At 40.1% G+C, this 20,600-nt stretch overlaps 1 protein-coding gene across 2 annotated transcripts in view; it reads right to left on the bottom strand.

Moving 5' to 3' along the window:
• Positions 1 to 19,602: 19,602 nt before the first annotated feature.
• Positions 19,603 to 20,600, bottom strand: part of cdon (cell adhesion associated, oncogene regulated) — a 32,039-nt gene continuing 31,041 nt past the window's right edge. For both annotated transcript variants that reach the window (XM_005735916.1, XM_005735917.1), the window contains exon 19: positions 19,603 to 20,051. In XM_005735916.1, the coding sequence (XP_005735973.1) occupies positions 19,897 to 20,051 (155 nt within the window). In that variant the 3' untranslated portion in view covers positions 19,603 to 19,896. The remainder of the gene's footprint in view (positions 20,052 to 20,600) is intronic.

Genomic DNA, 20,600 nt, shown 5'->3' with positions numbered 1-20,600 from the left:
TTTCATTCTATTACAAATAAAAAAAAGTAGATTTGTAATGAAATGAAGTAATTTAGAGTCATTTGATAGTGGCATCATTCTTTCCTTCCTATTCTCTTTGAGTCAAGCAGGTGTAATTTATTAATCAGCGAAAAAAGAATAACCTCGGCTGCACATTGTTTTTAATTCAGTTCATTTTAATCTCCAGGCACCACCAGCCCAAAGATGTTTAATAGCCTTCAGGCAGAGCTTGCTGCGTTTGTATATTATGATGAAAATGTAAAAAAGATGCTCTGAATTCATCCCCCTCCCCCCATGAGACATGTTTTATCTGAGTCCATTATTCTCTGCTTGTATATGGCAAGCAGAGGAATGAGCTCAATTAGGTGAGCAAGCGAGAGGAGAGGAGGAATTTGGGTGCTGGTATTTAGAGAGAAAGAAAAGAAAACATTGGAGGAAGGTCAAGAGAACATAAGAAAGGAGCAGTGGGAAATGAGAGAGAGAGAGAGAGACTGAGGGAGTAAGACAGAGAGGATGAAAAAGTGAAACTATGTTGTCATGGAAACTGGCATGGATCTGAAGAGCAAAACAAGAATGTAAATTGGTTTACCCTTAGGGAATGTGATGGCGCTACAGAGAAAAATAAGCAGGGAGATGTATTTAAGGGGGAACCTTCCATAGCATTATATTACAAATAAAGGATCTTGAAACAAAAATAACAGTGATAATGATGACAAAACGAGGATCTTTACATAGATCCTTTACATAGCTGCTTAAAGCATATAGCAGTCGAGAAGATCCCTCTGCATTTCCTTAGGCTGAGCAGTTGCTTAATAATGACTAATTAAAAATGGCATCAGTTTGGGAGGTGCAGAGGTCAGTCTGAGTGGGTGAATTACTAATATGGGTAAACAACTAGTGGCTCGACTGCTGCTGCACGCCAGGAATGTTGCTTTACTTTAATAGGTTGACATTTATGATGGTGATGATGCATGCTATCCTTTTAACGCTTATCATCCGAGACCATTACAGATGACAGGTCTCGAGCCTAAAGGTCTAGTTGCGAAACACAAATGAGCAGCTGCTAGAAAGCGCTGCATTTCTTTTTCTTTTCCATTATTATTATTTGAGACCTAAAAAGCCAAAGTTTTCTGTGCAATATCATTTTTCCCCTTCACACATACAGTATATCTTTTTATATGCTGCCAAAGCCATTACCAGCACTTTGCTCGCCAACATTCTTATTTCACTCAAGTGCTGAAATGCCGTCATTAGATTTGATTTTAAACTCAGTTAGAGAGGATCGAAATGTTGCCAAGAAACTAATGGTTTCTGTGGTGACAAAACGCTGCCCCTGCCATTGTGTGTAGCAATGTAAGGAGTCGTGTCCCTCACCTACGGTCTGTGCTGATGCTTTCAGAGGTAAAACAGAGCACATCTGTGAACACCAGGTATTCAACAGAATGAACTTCTATTTGATCCGTGGGCTCTTCACCAAAAATATCATACAGGTTGTCTTTTGTAACAAATTCACATAAATGGAACTATTGTTTATGCAATAAATGTTCTTGCACAAAGTACGTATGTTGAAATGTATACACACATCTTAATGAATTTTGCTGTTTCCTGTGTTGTGCATGCATAACTCATCACTTTTAATAAACCTGCCAGAAAAAAAACACACTACCCTTCTCAAAACAAATTTCTCAAAAACATGGCTGAAAGTGAAACTGTGGTGCTGTGGTTAGTGCTGAGACCTCACAGTGAAAGATTTGGGGTTTGATGCTTTTCTCCCTGTGTTCGCATGGATTTCCTCCAGGTGTTCCTGTTTCCTCCAAGAGCCCAAAGACATGCATGATAGGTCAAACAATGATTCAAATGAGCCCTTATTAGTGTATCTGAGGGAGAGGGGTAACCCTCACCACGGGGAACAACAAGCCAGTGCACTCCTAGTTCCAGTCCTAAACCTGGATAAATGGGGACAGTTGTGTCAGGAGGGTCGTGTAGCATAAAATTTTGGGATGCATGGATGAAAAAAACTGCAGCTGTTTTGGCATTTGCCTCCTGCCATACATTGATCTTCATTTTAAATATTTCTAACAGATAAGGTTCTATTTGAAAATGCAGTGAAGCCCACAGCGGAGTTTTGCATCAGTGGCTGACACTGGGAAACAGCTTGAATAATAGTCAGCAGCCATACACAGATTTGTTTTTGTGTTCACTCTCTCTAACAGTCTGACAGTGGTGTGTGTATTTTGGCTGGAGTGTAAATGTAATTGGGGCTGTAAGTGGTTGCCATGGCGGCTGGCGCAGCAACTGATGCACAGCACTGGTATCTCAAACAGGTGGATTCCCAGATGGGCAAAGTCAGCAACAATCATGTTTTCATCTCTCTTTTACTTTAAATTTATATTTACATGTTCAAAATAAATAAACTCTATTCTGTTCTAAAAAAAAATCCTGCAGTTTTTTGGTGGAGGGCAGCCAGAAGACAGAAATGACAGGAAAAGGAGAAACGATATATATAGAGAGAGCTAAATTAAGCAGTTATAGGTCCTATGCTGGAAACTGGGACGTGTTGAGCTTTCTGTTTTGGAAATGTTTTTATTCATCTATTCTCTAGGGATCGGATGTATATAATTGACTCCCTTGTGAGTGCAAGGGATTGTGGTTTATTACCAGGGGGAAATGGGCATTTGAGTTTTTGTCAAAGACCTCTAATCTCCAAAATCTTGTTTGTATTATGATCAAGGTTGTTGGTACACCTAAATACTCATGTGGGTACTTTTCTGCAGCTTTTGGATTAAGCCCAGGAAGGACCAAGGTGATGTTTAGTAAGTAATGTTTGTTAAGCATACTGACGGACAAATGTCTCCTTCTTGGGACTAGATTGAATAAGGGGGTTTTAAACAAACACAGGTACTATAAATGAGAAAGTATAAGCAAAACTAAATTGCAAACACATAACCTTTTGGTTATTTGATATCTTACTCTCAAAAAAAGACAAGACTTTCTAATGTTCAGCTGTGAACAGCTCATACCTAGATTGTTTAGAGTCACCTAAAAAACTGAAGGAGAATATGTTTCTGAAGGGGCTCCTGCAGCTCATTGAACAACTTAAGAGCGCCATATACCCATGTTTCTTTGCATATAGGCTGTTATATCTGATGAGCTGGAAATACTCAGTGGCAGCAGTGCCAGAATGGGAAACAGGTGCAGTGATTTACTGAAATATGTGCAAACACAAATGGAAAAAAAGTATATAAGATTTTTTTTTAAAAGAGTTTATACAATTCTAACAAGCTTGAACATCAATGTTTGGTTTGACCACCTTTATTCGCCAACTGAACTCTCTTTATACCAGCTTTATTCTCATTTCTTTGAGTAGTCTTCCGATATCATTCCCCGGGCTTCTTGAAGGACATTCCAAAGCTCTTCTTTCATTTATTTATTTATTTCACACACTTGGTACAACAGTTTCCACAGTTAGTTCTTTCAGACAAACCAACCACACTTTCTATCAGTAAAGCACTGCAACCATGTGTGAAAAGGAGCAGGAAGAAGAAAATATTCTTATTAAACCCTGCCCCCTATCTACAATCCAACTTATATTGCAAGTGGGCACCAAAAATCAAGGAACAAACTAATATTAACATTTATCTCCGGTCCTAGCTCAAACCAAACAACAAATTTACAATCAGAATATACCACTCCACATAGTAACAAGGAGAAAAGATGAATAAATAAAATAAATGAGGCAAAAAAAATAATGGATCCTTTTTCAATTAACTCCATTTTCATTCACATTCTTCATATTGAGTTATCGTTTTAGACATGTAACACTTTTTAAAACAATGTAAATTTATACAATTCTTTAAATTATAATGAAGAGAGTCCCACAGTCGTATACCTCTAACCGTTGGACTCATTAATCTTTGTGTAGTCCTAGCTAGCTGATGCTTCAAATAAAATTTCCTTCTGCTGTCTTCTCCCCCCGAACACATTAAAAATACTCTTTGTAACTTAAAAGGCAAAATATTATTTTTAGCCTTAAACATAATTAATAGTGTCTCCTAATTTTAATAATTTTGATTTTATAAAGAATTTATTTGTATGTTCTCTATATTTAATGTTATGAATCTTTCTTCTTTAATAAGTTTAGAGGTTTTATAGTATTCTCATATGTAGTCCCCCAAACTTCGACACAGTAACTAAAGTATGAGAAAAACAATGAAAAATATAAAATGCGCATTGTTTTGTAGTCTAATAAATCTCTTACATTTCACAAAATATAAATGTTTTTAACCATCTTCTTTCTAATATACTCAATATGTGATTTTCACGTCAAATTTTCATCTACTATTACACCCAAATAGCGAAATTCAGTAACTCTTTCAATCAATTCTCAAATTCAAATTTTATTTGACACACACACAACCATACACACACCTTCTTCCTCCTGTACACGATTGCCAAATATCATGAATTTCGTTTTTGTCAGATTCAAAGATAATTTTTTTTACATCAAACCATTTTTTTAATCTTAACATCTCAGAAATCATAATATCAACCAAATCTTTCAAATTCTCTCCAGAGCAATAAAAATTTGTGAAAATAAATAAAATAAAATAAAAATAAAATAAAATGTAACCTTTTTGATATGTCACAGATATCATTAATATATAAATTCTTTGGATGTTGGCTGATTTTTGTCCTGTTCTCTGTAAAGAAGATCCCACAAAGCTTCACTAATGTTGAGGTCTGAGCTCTGGGGAGGCCAGTCCATGACTGCGTGTTTGTCATCGTTAAAAACCGCTGTCAGTTATATGCTTTACAGATGTTATCAGATGATGAATTAAAATTGAACAGTAATTTTCTGCATCCACATTTCTGCATCATTTCAAGTTTTGACAAGATCCCCAACACCACTGACTGAAATGCAGCCCTAAACCATTACAGAGGCTCCAGCTTGTTTCACAGGTGGCTGTAGATATTGAGTGTTATACTTTTCTCCTGATGTTCTCTGAACACACTGACTGATAAACTGAAAATTTTAAAGTTGCTTCCATCCCTCTTTATGACCCATTGCCACTGATTTTCTTCTGTAATTTGTCTTACCTCAGCCTTTTCTCTCTGTTTCCTTTCCTTAAAAATGGTTGACTCTCACCCTTGTACTGAAATGATTTCTAATGAGGCTTTAGTGAACAGTAGTTGAATCAGCTGAAGTGCCAGATGCACCTCTCAGGACCTGTGTCAGATCATTTCTCCCCCCGTAGTTCTTAAGGGCATAACTTTCATATACTGTTTATGTGCTGTAAATGGTTTTTAGTCCTACCATTTCTATTCTCTTTCTCTTATTTTGGCCAAGTTATGTCCATTTTTGAGCTAAAAACCACCTTGTTGGTTCAAAATTACTATTTTTTGCCTGGCATTTTTCAGAGCTTGAGCTAAAGAAATTGGGGGCAAAATATGTGTTTTTGCAACAAGCTGCTAGTAACAAAATTTCTAACATATTGTAAAAATAGGCCCTTTTCTAAGTTTTCACACTGGTGACCAGAGCAATGCTTCACGGCTCAGGTTTCAACATGAAAGCAGACAAAATTTGCAGACTAACTTTCACTGTGGGGGACAAAGATCCAACAGTAGATGGCAGTAAAGTTACTCTGATGAATTTTAATCACCATTTCATTCACCATTCTCTTCCTGCAGTGACACCATTCAGCCTACACAAGTATTGTATGGTTCATTGAAAAGATAAAGTAAAGAAAGAAAACATAATAAGAAGTTAGGTTCCAGGCATTTTTTTAAAAGGCTATTTAAATATGTATATTTCTGTTTTTCACTGCATGTGGAATTACATCTGTAATGCAAAGTGCACAAAATGATCTGATCTTCAGTTAGAGCATTATTTATGTATTTAATTGTAAGCATTCATTCCCAAACATTAATTACCTCTTTATTTATGAATAATCTATGTAGAATAGGTAGAATTAAAAGTATTAAAGAAACAAATACTTGTTATTAAAACTTGGAATACAATTATAGAAGGATCCATCCTTTCAGTGTGATGGGACAGGAAAAAAAATCATTGCAGGAAATAATTAGGAATTGTCTTTTTATATGTTTAAAGTAATAAATACAATATATTGAATCAATTCCAAATAATCTGAATGAAGATTGTATCCAGAAGAGACCTACAAATCCGTCACTGTACAATAATGTGTAAAAATTGACTGTAGTTGCAGTTGAGTGTATTTAAATTTGTGAGGGTCTGGATTGGGAGTTCGCCTTGTAATTGGAAGGTTGCCGGTTCGAGCCCCGGCTCCGACAGTCTCGGCCGTTGTGTCCCCTTGGCCAAGACACTTCACCCGTTTCCTACTGGTGGTGGTCGGAGGGCCCGGTGGCGCCATTGTCCGGCAGCCTCGCCTCTGTCAGTGCTACAATGTAGCTTGCCATCACCAGTGTGTGGATGGGTGGATGACAGGTTGTGTAAAGCGCTATACAAATACAGGCCATTTACCATTTATTGGGAGACACAGAGCAGGCTGTGCCTATGAAGTTTAAAGGGGCCACATGAGGTGAGGCCCTTCACTCTGTGTGAATTGAAGCTTGACCCTAAAAAGGGTTGTGGGGACTGGACGTGTTGCCGTGACCTTCTGTAAAGCTGTGAACGCCTGGTCCTGTCTGCTCAGGCCTTAAAGAATCACGGCATGTGTATATGTACACATGGCAGCGTGTTCCTTTGAAACAGTGCAAACTCAAACCAGTCTGGATCCTATTAAATCCTTTTGTCTTTCTCCCATTCTCCCCTCCTGGTTGGCCTGTTTTTACTTTGTGCTGTTCATATTCATTCCATTACAACCCTCCTCCCTTCCACTGTGTTAAAAATCCCACAATGCATTTCGCTGAGACTGCTGGGCAGATGTGTTTGTGGTGCTGAATTTTGGATACATGTTAGAGAAATCTGGGCAGTGAACATAAAGTTGGAAAATAATGCTTAAAATTGAATAATTTGTTGTTTGTTTGAGTTTGATCCACAGTATGAAACTACACAGGGCAGTGAAAGAGACAAGTTTATTCTATTGATCCTTGAAGAAATCTTTGCCCCGGCCCACATGACAGAGCAGCTGGCCTAGAGTGGCCTCATCTGGAACTGCAAGTCGCTTGTTAAATGCAGTGTGCGAGTGGGGCGGGAATGTGGCAGCATGCGGTCTCAGCCAATCCATAACCAGGCACAGGGAACTGTGCGCACAAGCTGCGGGTCACACAGCAGTTTTTTTAAGCATGTGTGTGTTTGCATGTGGGTGTACATGCCTATGCTGGGCCCAGCCATGATATAGAATCTGTGCTCCCTCGTTTTTCCCTGGATCCTGTCTATGTAATTGATCCCAGACTGGACATTTGAGTTGCCAGCAGCAATTCATATCATTTTTATCTTTAAGACAAGCACTCTACTGCTTCCAGATGGCAAAGGCACTCCAGGGTTCAAGTTTGTTTTTGAAAAAAAGCGTAATGCTTTAATGTCTTTACCTTACAAAAAGCATGCAGTTAGTGGAGAAACCTACATGAGCGAGACACAACTTTTAGGAGATATGCATCACTCTCTCAAACTGGAAAAGGCTGCTCTGTGGATTTTTTAAACCTTTGTTGATGTTTGTTTTTGTTGCCAATCTGCGCATGAATGAAAGCTTTGTACACTGGTGACACTGTCTGTGGTTTAAAGCTGTGGAAAAACAGCTTGTGGGAAAACAGAGCACGGCTTCATATCAGACGTTTGCTCTGACTTCCTTCTGTTCTTCTAGGACATACTTGACAAACAAACAAGATGTGGTTATGTCTGAAAGCTGTTCTGTACTTGGTCTGTCCTTCAGTGTGGATGTCAAACTTGGACACCTCATACTTAAAATTACTGATCCAAATAAGGAGAGAGAGACAGGGGTAAAAGGTACAGGCAAATCCCGCATGGTCACTGCCCACCTAAAAGCCTTTAGCGACTGCTTCCATATAAACGGCAGGCCCCACTTAAAAATGAGCAAATATCCATTTATGAAGTTTGTAAAACAACTGAAGGTACAAGAATAGGACAAGAAACCTTTTTGTTGGTGGACTTTAACATGTCCATGTAAAAAAAAAATTAAAAAAATTGTGTGCTGAGCTTGAGTAAAACTACCAGTGAAATTTAAGAAAACAATACATTTTCTACTTTTAAGTGTGATGAACAAAGTTAGTTTTAGGTGCGTGCGTGGATACATTTACATCTCAAATAAGTAGAAGAAAATAATTCAGTGTGAATACTAATTGACCTCATATGGGAGCCTGACCAACACGGAGGAACTATCAGACTTCCTTTCCAGCTGTGAGTTCTGCCAGTGTTGAATAAGCTAGCATCGTGCCAACCACCATCATGCACGTTCACACCCCTATTTGCCCAAATTAGTGGCGTGCTCGTAAATTACACAGGGTATATTTTTGCTGAAAAACCATGGAGTTAAACAACTTTTGACAACTTCATTACCCCACTGCAAACAAAATAGCAATTTCACTGTTATGTTCAAAGCAGTTTTAAGTTAATTTTTGGCTCAGTGGACACATTAACATGCCATATTGCTGTTTCACATTCTGCTGAAAGAAACTGATAATTTACTGTTGTGCATCTGTTGAAAAATTGGATAATGATACAAACAGATCCCCAAATGCTGCAGTATAATCAGTTTGAACATGGGAATAACAGTGATGTATGTCATCTGTCTCTGAAGAAAAAGGAAGTTCTGCCCAAAGCCACGGAACATCTCATTGCATCTTATAATTACTGCAAATTATTTTGGAAAGCATGTGACAGTTTGTGGGTTTAGAACCGTGTTCTTACCAACTTTCAGATTGATTCAGCTTCTTTATGAACAGTGAAAATGTCCAAATGGTTTATACTTCTAGTTAAACCATCACTGGGTAAAATATATGTGATAGTTATTATAAATAGGACTGTATTCCTTTAGCAGATAGTGAAGCCTTTAACATTATTGCTGGAGATGGGATAAGTATCCTCTGCACTACCCTGTACTATAAGATGCTATGTGCTGGCTTATTTCTTGACTGTATGCAGAAATTAATGGTTTCCTGGTATTGGTAATTCAGAGGTTTCACGCTCCTTACTGAACTCTTTATGATAAGGCAAATAAGCACATTTTTTAAAATGTCATCTTCCAACAAATCTCAGTATTTTCATCAAATGTGCATTAAATCATTAGAGTTTACAAATAATCATTTGTAGTCATGCCAGTTCCAGTTTAGCACAAATATGTTAAATATGGGAAAAGGTAAAGAAAATAAACAAAGGGGAAGGTAATCATTTAAATCACTAAGTCATCTGATAGTTTAGCATCTTGTGAAAATTATTTTGTTTCTCTTATTTTGATCCTTTTTTTAAAAATCGACCTTCCAAATGTCTTAAATTTCATCTCTGGCAGGTTATTCTTGAAGACTGTGTTTAAAAATATTAGTAACATATAACATTATCCGTGATTAAATAATTTTGTTGTCTATTTTACAATAAATGCATTTAATATTTGTTGTGGCAGCATTTAAACTGACCTTGCTGCTTCACTACTGCCTCCAGTATTACTCTATAGGCATTACAAAATAAAGTAGCTTTGTCAAACCACAAAAAAAGAATACTCACTGAGCAAAGCACTGTGTCGGCCTCACTCATCTCATCTATGATGACATTCAAACTAAATCAATTAAACCAAACATTTTTTTAAATCCCATAGATCTAGATTATTGCACGTGTCTTCTATTCTATGGCCTCAGCTGCCATGGGAGACTCTGGAAAACAAAGAGGCCTATGGCAGACCACCTGCTCAGAGAGGATTGTGGGTTTGAGCTACTGTACAATAAACAGCTGAACCAGGAGCAGCATGAGTGTCCCGTGGGGAGAAAGGCAGGAGAAGGGGTGGTGGAAGGAAGCTGGTCTGGATGAGGGGGTCTTGTGGAAATGGTTGCTGAGGTCACGGATGAATGTGGCATATCTGCTCCTTGTATCCTGATGGACAGTGGTCAAGTCTTTGCTCAGTACATAAATACTCCACGCTACATTAGCCACCAAAGCCTTTCCACATGTTGTTTGCAGAAGGCCTCTATGGTCCCTAAATCCCAATCCCCATCTGGTTCTTTCCAGGTCAACTAGTCGAGGACTTTGCACGTTCCCTGACATGGACCAAAGACATGGATCTCTGTAGTTCTGCGATTTTCATACCCAACTTAGCACCTTTCAAGCACCACTCAGACCAGCACACTGTAAAAAATGGCCTCAGCCAGACAGTTTTTAGCATTTGGCTGAGTCTGGTTTCTTCTGTCAGTGGAATGAAACTACTTGTGTTCGATCCAGAGTTGGTCCTCATGTTACAGGACTCAGTGTGTGTGTAAACATTTTGAAATGAGGCAGAATAAGCAGATCTTTCCACTAGTCTCAAGAGAACAACACTTGTTTCAAGTCAATCGTTTACACAAGTTATGTTGTTTTGCAATCTTAATACTTCAGTCTACTTGAAGGCCACCCAAATAACATTTGTTTAAAAGAATTAATCGCAGGCTACAAAATCAATAGATGGCAGTTGATCTGAATGCCAGCCCACATCAGTGATGTTCAGCTATTTAGTGCATCATATTTGTAAATCTCCTCTAGAGGACACAGTTTAAGTTGTTTTAGCCTGCCTGCAGTTTCCGCTTACTCTACAACTTCTACATTTAGGAGCACCCCTCAATGTCATATCTGTTATCATTGATGCTTACTTTGTTCTATACTTGGGAGGCATTACTGATAGTCTTACAAAGTTACTGGCACACATTAACAAAATGGGCAAATGTGGCTCTACCACAAGGTAAAGTATTGCTCTAGTGTTAGTTGACATCATTTCTGGAATTGTGTGTGTGCAAATGTAGAAGTGTACAGTGAGTAATGCTTGACAACACAATCCCAGAACTGAGAAAAAGGATTATGCATTATGCCTGAGTGCCGTGCATTAGTTTGTAGCTTCAGATTGTTCAAATTCATTTCCAGACTACATGTAGCCAGTCTCTTCTGCTCCAGCAAGTGTTAGGGCCATCCAGGTATGCTTCGGAAGAGTCCACCATAAAATACAGGCCTTAACATAAAAATGACTGAAAATTTTCTTTTGAATTTGTTAGTCTTGGCTAAAGTCAGATTTAGTGTCTTTGTTTTCATCAGTTAACATTTGTGTTATTTACAGCTAACCTTCAATCTGTCTAACAATGTCTCACCATGACATCAGTCTTTGCATGTTTCAAAAATAAAAAGAAGTTTCTGGGTTACTCATTCAGCTTTATCTATCCACCCAGCAGTTATGGGACTGATTAAAAGATGAATCATTTCAGACACGCAAAATATCTCACTTGGTTCAAAGTCAAATGTACTTACGCACCTCTGAGCCTTGTTATTTTAATTTGTGCAGCTTTAAAATGCTGGTTAAACATTTACATGCATTTTTGTGTTTGGAAGACTATTTACTTGGGTCGAGAGCTACAGACTGGTAACTTAACATAAAGTCACGGTGCTGTCAAGGAGAAATGTATTAGCGAGCTTGTGACATTCAATATTTTATGCATCCCACAAGGAAAGTGTACATCTGTAGACATCCTCATTCACTTGAAACTGTAATCAAAACAAGACCATTCTTCTTCGGTTTCAACTGTTCTGCTCCAGTATTCAAAACAAACTTCTCTAATGGTGACAAATAACGCTGGGGTCTAGAAATAAGCTCTTACTAAGACTTCAAAAAAGTATGAAAGTGAAAGCAAGCTCCTAAAAGACACATTGCAAAGACTCACTAGAACAGTTTTGTTTGTTTGTTTGTTTTTGTGCAGCCCTCAATTATATGGTAGCTCCCTAAATTTGCACTTCAAGACTTGGTGATTAACTAATCAGCTCCTGGAAACAGCTGTACACAGAGGTATCAATCTTCTCATCGACCTCTCAGCAAGGAAGCAATTAAGCTTTTTTTTTTAACTACAGTGAACAGCTGTTTTATGGATGTGGTTTATTCTCTACCTTGTACTCATTTTAATTGGTTGTAATATTTGATCATTTCCGTATTCTTGTGTATTTGAATCTTAGTGATCTGTTTTGCTACTTACCAAGTTTAACTTGGATAGCAGCATGGAAACAAATGGATAACTGCAGAACTGCAGATTTAAGATGACATTTTGTGTTTGTGCACTCTTGGGGCTCAGTTGTGGAGAGGACCCTTCCTGCTGCCCTTGTTCCAAGGCCAGTCAGCTGTGCTGTGCTCTGCTCAGTGATTCAGGTGAAGGCCCAACAGGGAGCCCTCTGCAGAGAAATGGTGAAGTCTAAGACTAGACAAATGAGAAGCCAGCCAGGAGGGAAATAGAGGTCATGAGGGATGGGCTTCTGTGTTTTACGAGCGCAAACCTCTGCAAAACTTGGCTTACCTCTTCACTCTGCTTGCCTGGCAGATAGATGATGATAGAGAAGACATATATGGTAGGGTGGCTAATATATGTTAGCCTGTCTACTAGAGTAATACAACAGTCTCGCTCCACCTCCTCAATGTGTGGTCCATGACCCAACCGTCAAGAGAAGAAAAAGCGGGGAAGAGGAAACCTGCCAGCTGCAGCCAGCGTGAGACTCAAGTCTGAGGACAATGAGGAAAGGAAGACACAACGGAAGACACAAATAGGAGGAAGTTCACATTAATAAAAACTGGGTAACGCTCTGAAAAAATAAACACAGTGGTTGCACTGCAGTTTTTTATCAAATGGGAAAATAAAGGAATCATTAAATAAGTGAAAACACACACTCCTTACTGTAAGCCAGGCCAGACCTTTTTTCTCATCCAGCGACTGAATCATCTTCTGTTTAGCTTTAGTAACACATTCCAATACAGGTGGTCCTCTACAATGAGAGGTTATCTTTGATTTCAACAATGCCAGTGGTAATGACTGATCTAATCATAGGGCACACTCAAGGAACCCACCTGTTTTGCTAGCTCTGCTGTCTCATAAAGTGCATTATTGCCAAGATCTCACAGTCTGGGAGGGTGGGACATGTTAGGGTGGCAGTAAAGTGTTACACAGACCCCTCTATAGTCTCAGTTATCTGAGTCTGATTTTCTTCTCTCATCTTCTGCCAAGAACAAAAAAAAAAAGCTGCAAGAGCTCGGCCTGGCCGGATCTGCTCAATGGGGCACTGCACCTGAAAGCTTTTACAGGGCTAAGAGGGTCCAGATAAGAAGCCTTCATCACTAACTCCCCACCAAGGCCACCCCCCACAACAACCACCTTCCAAAAAACATTTTGCTTTTAAAATGACTCACATTTTCCAGTCGCCTGGTCTTTTTCTTATCCATTTTTCAAAAAGTTTGCAAGCAGCCAGGCAGCAAATCAGGCAGGCAGCCAGCAGATGTGGCAGCTCCTTGTATGCAGGACTACAGTGCTTTGAAAGGATGTGCTTCACCAGTAAAGAATTTGGTCAGCTCTTTCGCCAACGAAACAGGACTTTCTAGTCTCATTAATGACAACTCACGCTTCTTCTGTCTTTTGTCATAACTTGGACATACAGCTCATAGCAGCTGCAGGGTAGTGGTGTGACCGGAGCTGCACTGGCACAGGCCAGTGCAGCTGGTTCATTTCTTATCTGAAGTCTATTTTATGATGATCAGATACAATATAAATTACCCCCATTTTTTAGAAGTTTGACTTACTAAAATGTTCCCAGAGCTTTCAGCCCTATCACCCTTTCCTCTTCAGTGACTGGAAATTGCTCTTTTATCCTGTGATTTTGGGCCAGTTATAAGAGGTTAATATGATATAATAATATTTAAATAGAAGTGGTATGTAAGAAAATATGCTAACACCTCCTTCTAAAAGGTAGCTCCATGTTAAAAGGTTTCCAAGACAGTGAACTCATTACAAACTTTTGTGATGGAGATATCTCAAAAAACTGCATGTATCAAATAAGATACACATGGAATTAAGGGGTTAAAGTCTTCACAAAATGTGTTTGTTTTATATGTGTTTGTTTTCCAGACACTTTCTAAATTTAGTCCCCCTTTCCCCTCTAAAAAAGAGTTAAAGATGAAGCCCTTAGTAATTAGAGCTTGCTCCACAGCCTAGTCTGGAGCTGTGCACAGTTAGAGCAGTTTTATGGAGTGCAGCTTCAGCCTCTACTGCTGCAGCTTGCAGGCCCAAACATTAGCCAGATGCTCTGAGAAACACAGTTTGCTTTTACTGGAAGCTGCTGGGTGGCTCTGCTAATGATATTCACGTTTGTCTCCCCCCAAATCTAGTCCAAACACAGACTATTTTTGTAACAACAAAGATAAGTGAATGAATGTCCAACTTGAACAAGCAGTCTAAGGATTTTTGGACTAATATCCATACATGAATAATGCAAAGACATGCATTTTTAAGGGTATACTGCTTCCATGAGTCAAAGACTGGATGACACAATGCATTAGGAAGATTGTGTGAATGTGTAGGGATTTATTCAGGTTGCGTGCTTCTCATAGGGTAAATAATAACTCGTTGTGATAGGAGCTAGCGATTTTCTGACCTTGCTAGACCCTCGTTTCCATTTCACGCTGGAAGTGATGGAATTTCTGAAAAGGCTATCTGCACCGGTTTATTTAATAATATATGAAGAGATGGCATCACCGTGACATCCTACACCTTTTACTCTCAGGTCCAGCCATTAGCCCAGTCATGAGTGGAGAGCTGGAGAGACAGGCAAAATGGAGCAACACTGGGGAGGTGGAAGCATTGATGAATAATTTAAAGGGAATCCAGTGTAGTTTGAAAGAAATCTCCCTGTCAGTCCCCCTGCCTCGCTCAGTCACTCTCAGTGTGTACAGCAGTGGAGAGTGGAGAGGGACACACTATCAGCACTGTGATAGGCTTTAAATAGCCCCCTGGCTTGAGATTTCCAGATGAAACTTTGTGGCACCGCAGAGAGACTGAGGATGATTCCTTATCTCTGCATTCTCCTCTGCTGGATGGCTCTTCCGCTACACGGTAAAGGCTCATTGTACTTTAACCTTAAAATGTTCAGGTGGAGGCGAGTTGAGGCAAGGAGAATTTCTCTTTATCACACACCGGTATCATTATTTTGTCAAATTGCTAAGCTCAGGCGGAGATATCATAAAATGTGATCTATCAAGTGGCCAGAGGCGTTAAGCTGTAAGTGTTTAATTATGTGTTGTTTATGCTGACACGATTCCTTTGCAACAAACTGTGAGGTCTTAAAAAAGTTTTCCAAGGACACCAATTAATGCATAAATCTGTCAATAATGTTGCTTTGGTCTACTTGAGAAAAAAAGAGCTTTTCTTTGCACACAGTCACAGGCAGGTAACTGACTCTGCCTGTCTTGTGTTGCAGGTCTGGAGATATTTGACCCCGAGGAGGTGGAATACATCCGTTCCCATACCAACGCAACTGTGGGAGGCTCGGTCACCTTGGACTGTGGCTCCATTATGCCGACCATCTTCATCTGGGGCTTCACCAAACCAGGAAGCGATAATAATATAGCTTTGGCTTATAACTACGGGCAAGGCCCGAAGGTTCAGTCTCAGTCCAGCGACTTGGGTCGCATGCACGTGCCCGTGAACACCTCCGCTTTAGTCATAGAGGAGCTTCAGAGTGAAGCAGCCGGGACGTACACCTGCCAGGCTTTGTACGATACAGAGGAAGGGGCCAGGATAACGTTTTACTTCACTGGACTGGATGTAGAGGACAGCTGATTTTGTTGTGTATGTCTTCACATATATCTGCTCTAAAGAAGCGGTTCATGCAAATCCCCCCCCCCCCCCCCCTTAAAATAAGTTCCCTAACATTTAATAACGCAAATAGTTTTGATGTAATTTGTCTCAGAGTTTACGTTGTTAGAGAGGAGTTTTGCTCTTAAATACAGGTGAAGACAATTTCACAGTTAAAGGGAGCCTACAGCAATTCTACACAACTACAACAATTTCCAAATATATACTTTTACTTTGTCATATATGAGAAAACCTGAGAAAGCTTGGCCTTAAAGATTGCAAGTGCTTTTCCAGAAATCTAGGTTGAAGGGGTGAAGTTTGAAACTTGTTATGGTTTGTAGAAGTTTGATTCATATTTTGAACAAAATGTACCTCAAAATGCGTTCCCTTTATAAACATCATCTTTATTATTCCTGTTTATAAATGACGTCCTGGTGAATCGAGATAAATATCTTTGTGTATTTTTAATAAAGAAACTTTGCTGTGTATATAATCCAGACTAACCGACTTACTCCATCTTCCAATACAGGGAAAACACCAGTTTGGGCTGAAGGACACTCAAACACTTTGATCAGTGAAAGACCGCACTGTTGCCTCCTGCAATCTTTGTAGCCATATAAACTTACAACGCGTGACACCATGTAGACCTGAGGTTGTGGTTTTCATTTCAGTGTTTCTCCACTCTTGCATTTTCTTGATTATTAAAGCCATCTGGATTTTTTTGTGCACTGGACATGACTCATTTTACTTGTTCTTTTCTTCAGTGACATATACTGTTCGTGAAATCTTCAGTTGAACTCCAATAACCACCATCCTGCGTTGTTATTCCTTCCTTAAGTACAGAACGATCGTTAGATAACCTCTGTGTGTTGTTGCTATCAACAGACTGAGAGACGGCGGCAGAGCAGACTGACACACTTCATCATTTTAAAGCACATCGCTCCAGGCTGCAAACTGAATAAACGTTTTAGCAATGACAGAAACGCTTGCACATAAAACAAGTTTTCTCCTAAATAATTAATTTGTAAAATAAACATATCGCTACTTATCTTCCTGCGCTGGTACCCTCATTTATTTTTCATCTAGGGTGAATTTCTTCTTACTTGTTAATACTGTTGACTCTGAAGATTAGCTCATGTCAACACAAGGTATCATCAGTATATTCATTATGGATCCTGATCAGTCCGATCAAAGAAATTGCAAATTTACCAGGAAAAACGGGGCAGTTAAGGGAATGGAGGTTAAATAAAGATTATGAGTATTTTTCCCCTAATTATATCCAACAGGTGCAGTCAGCTCATAATCAGCCAGCTGCTCCAACAGCATGAAAGTACAAAAATGAAAACGTTGCAGCATTTTTGTGTGCTACAAAGGCTGACTGCAAATAAAGACCAGATATCCTCGAGGGAGACTTTGATTATTAGTCTTAAAGCATTCTGCACATGAGCTCATCCTTCGCAGGGGCCCGTTGGAACACCGCTGGACTTCATCCAACAACAACACGCTTCACTTGTGGTTTGTGACATCTCAAGGATAAAACCGCCCGTGGCTGAATCAACCGAGTTAACAGCACACTGCCCGATTCATAAGAATTGCATTCATTCAGGGTGTGCTGAAGAGGGGAGAGAGGAAGAATGGTGGGTGGAGGGAAGAGAGACTGGCGTTAACAGGTCCGCTCTGCAGCAAGGGGCAAAAATTCCAGGGCGGACAATAAGCTTTCTTGTTCCCATGGGCTCCTTAATGAAGGGGTGTAGCTGTGTGGGTAGAGGGTGCAGGGCAGGGCTGGGAGAGAGTGCCGACTGACAGACGTGGGAGATGGAGAAGCAGCTCATTTAGAGACAACCCTGTCCTTATCTTTTCCTCATCATCCCAGGCTGCTTCTGTCAGCATCCCCTCTCCCTCCCCGGATAATTTCTCCTTCATTTCCAGCTTCATTTCCTATCCATTGTTTTGTTCTCTTTTTTCTTTCCAAACAGCAACAATAGACACTGTATGGACATAAAATAAATGCTAAGAGGAAACTTGAGTCTGCTTCTGTAATGGCGAGTTTGGGGCCATTAGGTACTTTTTTCTCTTTCTCACAATCAAATCAGTGTAAATTTAAATAACTAGAGTTTCAGGGCTGCCAACACTTCTACAGACTCTTCTTGGGAAACAATTCAAGTCAGCTTAATGGACTCTGGCTGCCTTAATGGCACAACAACCTCCATCAACAATAAAAATAACAGCCGGAAGATGCTGCGCCACGCCTCAGCAGTAGGCGAGCAAATCCAGGAGCCAGGAATATCCCGTATACCATCAGTGGGAGGAGAAATGCCATGCGAGCCAGGGCCTGAGGACTGGCAGCCAACTCTGGCAAAAATCACAGGCAGACAGGCACCAAGCATGGAAAGCCTGCACCGCAGTCATCCTCAGTGAAGCACAGCCAGCCCCGTCATCCGCCTGCTGCAACCCTATCGACTTCAATCAGCCAACGCACCATGAAGATTATTTTTAAAACCAATAGAGGTTTTAAGCCTTTAGAAAATGGGCAACACAGGCTGAAACTTGAGAAGAATATTGTACAAGTGTTTTATGAATGAGTTATCTGCACAGCAGGAACATCACACAGCAACTTTTCACAACTGATTTGCTGGTTTCCTCTATTTGGTGCTTTTCTCACTGCCCGTCACGTTTTTCTCACTCTGGTTTTTTCCTCACAGAAATTGTAAAACTGCAGCAGTAGATTCTGGTACTCGACAAAAGCCACTAAAAGCTTCAGTTCACTGGTGACACAAAATGCACTTTCAAGCATGAGAAGCATTAGAATCTTTGCTACTTCTAGCAAATAACTACACCGAACTTTTATTCTGATGTCACATGGACCAGCTGTTGACTGTGTCTCACAGGTAACTCTGTCAGGTGATGTCTTGAGAGTTTCGGTTTAAAGAAAACTGGCTACATTCTCCTAATTAGCCCTTTATGATACCTGGCCACGCAGTGAGTTTCATTTCATTCTTTCATCTTTGAGACATTTCTGCAGACTAACACAATAACTCACTTTACAGACTTAATAACACTGTGTTGTTATGGCCATTTCCCCTGCAAAATAAGACATTAAAAACTGTTTTCTTTGTAAAGTGGTTGACGTTTCGTTTTTAGAACTAGTGATGCCACACTGACGAGAGGATTTAAGATTTCTTTGCACAGAGTATTTCCTGCTGTTCGTAGAAACATTCTGCTTGTGGCCGAGCATTTGCACTGATGCATTGCAAAGTTATCTAGGCTGCTCACACTTAACATCTCTGTCTTAATGTAACTACTCAATTTCTCTAATAGATTGCGGTCAGCAGGTCATCAGAGCTCTCAAAGTTAACTGGATTTTGTGTAAAGTGATGACTTATCAAACAGTCAGTGAAGCAAAGCGCATCAGCCTTAATCTGAACAGTGCAGGGAGCGTTCACCCCATTCAGGGGTCACTGCAGTGGAACAGCCCATCACACAGCCACATCAAAGGCCTGCCAGAAATATCGATGGGTTTGGATCGAGGCGGGGAAATTCACTACGGCAATCATTCACATGAAGGAGGTCAGGAAAGACATTGAAAAAGGTTGTTGTTGACTCTCCCACATCTTTTTTTTTTATATTATTACAAAACTTTACACAGACAACTGCTAATCTCCACACTTGAGTGGAACACATAGAGACACAACACAACAAAAAATAAAAAGTATTTCTCATTCAAAAGGCATAAATAATATAAAAGACAAACTTTTTTCTTTAAAACAGATACATTCATATGAAATAATATTTTACTACTACAAAAAAATAAATAAGTCATCTAAAGAGTTTTTGATCTTTTATGAGACGCTTCCCGCCAGTGGGATATAGTGTCTTTTCGCTTCTCTCCGTCTGACTGCGCTCTCAGTCTCTTGTAGTCCCTCTTTTTCCCCCTGGTTGCTCATCTCAGCTCAGTCCAATCAACACTTTAGTGTCCTCGTCACCATAACATGCAGTGTCTCTGACTATCCCACCGCTCGCTGGTCTTCCTTTTTTCCACTCTTGATACTTCCACAGCTCTCGTTCAGCCTCTCTGTCTGTTTTCTCTAAACTTCCAAACTGTGGGAGAGTGTGCTTGTGTGTGGGCTATGTTCAGGCCTCCTGCGGGCCAGGCTGGATAAGCTCTCCCGCCAGGCTGCTGCTGGAGATCCACCCAGGCTTTTCGTCACAGTCCAAGTCTGGCAGGCCAAGACTCTCCCAGCGCACCACAGGCCCCTCCGTGTCCACACACTCCGGCTCCTCCCCAGCTGCACACAGAGCGAGAGAGAGAGCGAGAGAGAGCGAGAGGCTTTGGTTTACTATTTGTATTAAAAAAGACAAGCAGAGATTCTGGAGAGGCCCACAGTGTAATTTGTGGTGACGCCGCATAGTTTGTCTGCATACAACATCAGGATTGGCAGTGATATAAAAATCTACTAGCAATGCAACAGTGCTGAACCGTGAGCATCTAGAAGTAAATGTTTTAACTTAATGCGCTAATTTCTTAAAGCAACAGACCGATATTTTTACTTGTTAAAAGCTAGATATGGGATCTTTTTCCCACTAGGAAATGTGTAGAAAACATCAGCCTACCAACACTGTAAGTACTGGGTCACCTTCACATTGCACCCACTTGGCCATGAAAATCAATGCCACGAACTTTCTGCTGCACAGTTTTTGCACTGATGGGCAGAGAAGCTTTGGAGCTCTGCAGTTATTGAGTCAGCAGATTGCTGGTGACTTTTACACTATAAGTGCCTCAGCACTCAGCGACCCCACTCTGCAGCGGCTCTTACATGGTCTAAAACTTTGTGGTC

This window comes from Pundamilia nyererei, unplaced genomic scaffold (genome assembly GCF_000239375.1).
Source record: "Pundamilia nyererei isolate P.nyererei 1_Seehausen unplaced genomic scaffold, PunNye1.0 scaffold00066, whole genome shotgun sequence".
In the NCBI taxonomy this organism is placed as follows: domain Eukaryota; kingdom Metazoa; phylum Chordata; class Actinopteri; order Cichliformes; family Cichlidae; genus Pundamilia; species Pundamilia nyererei.
This window is presented reverse-complemented; position numbering and strand designations above follow the sequence as displayed.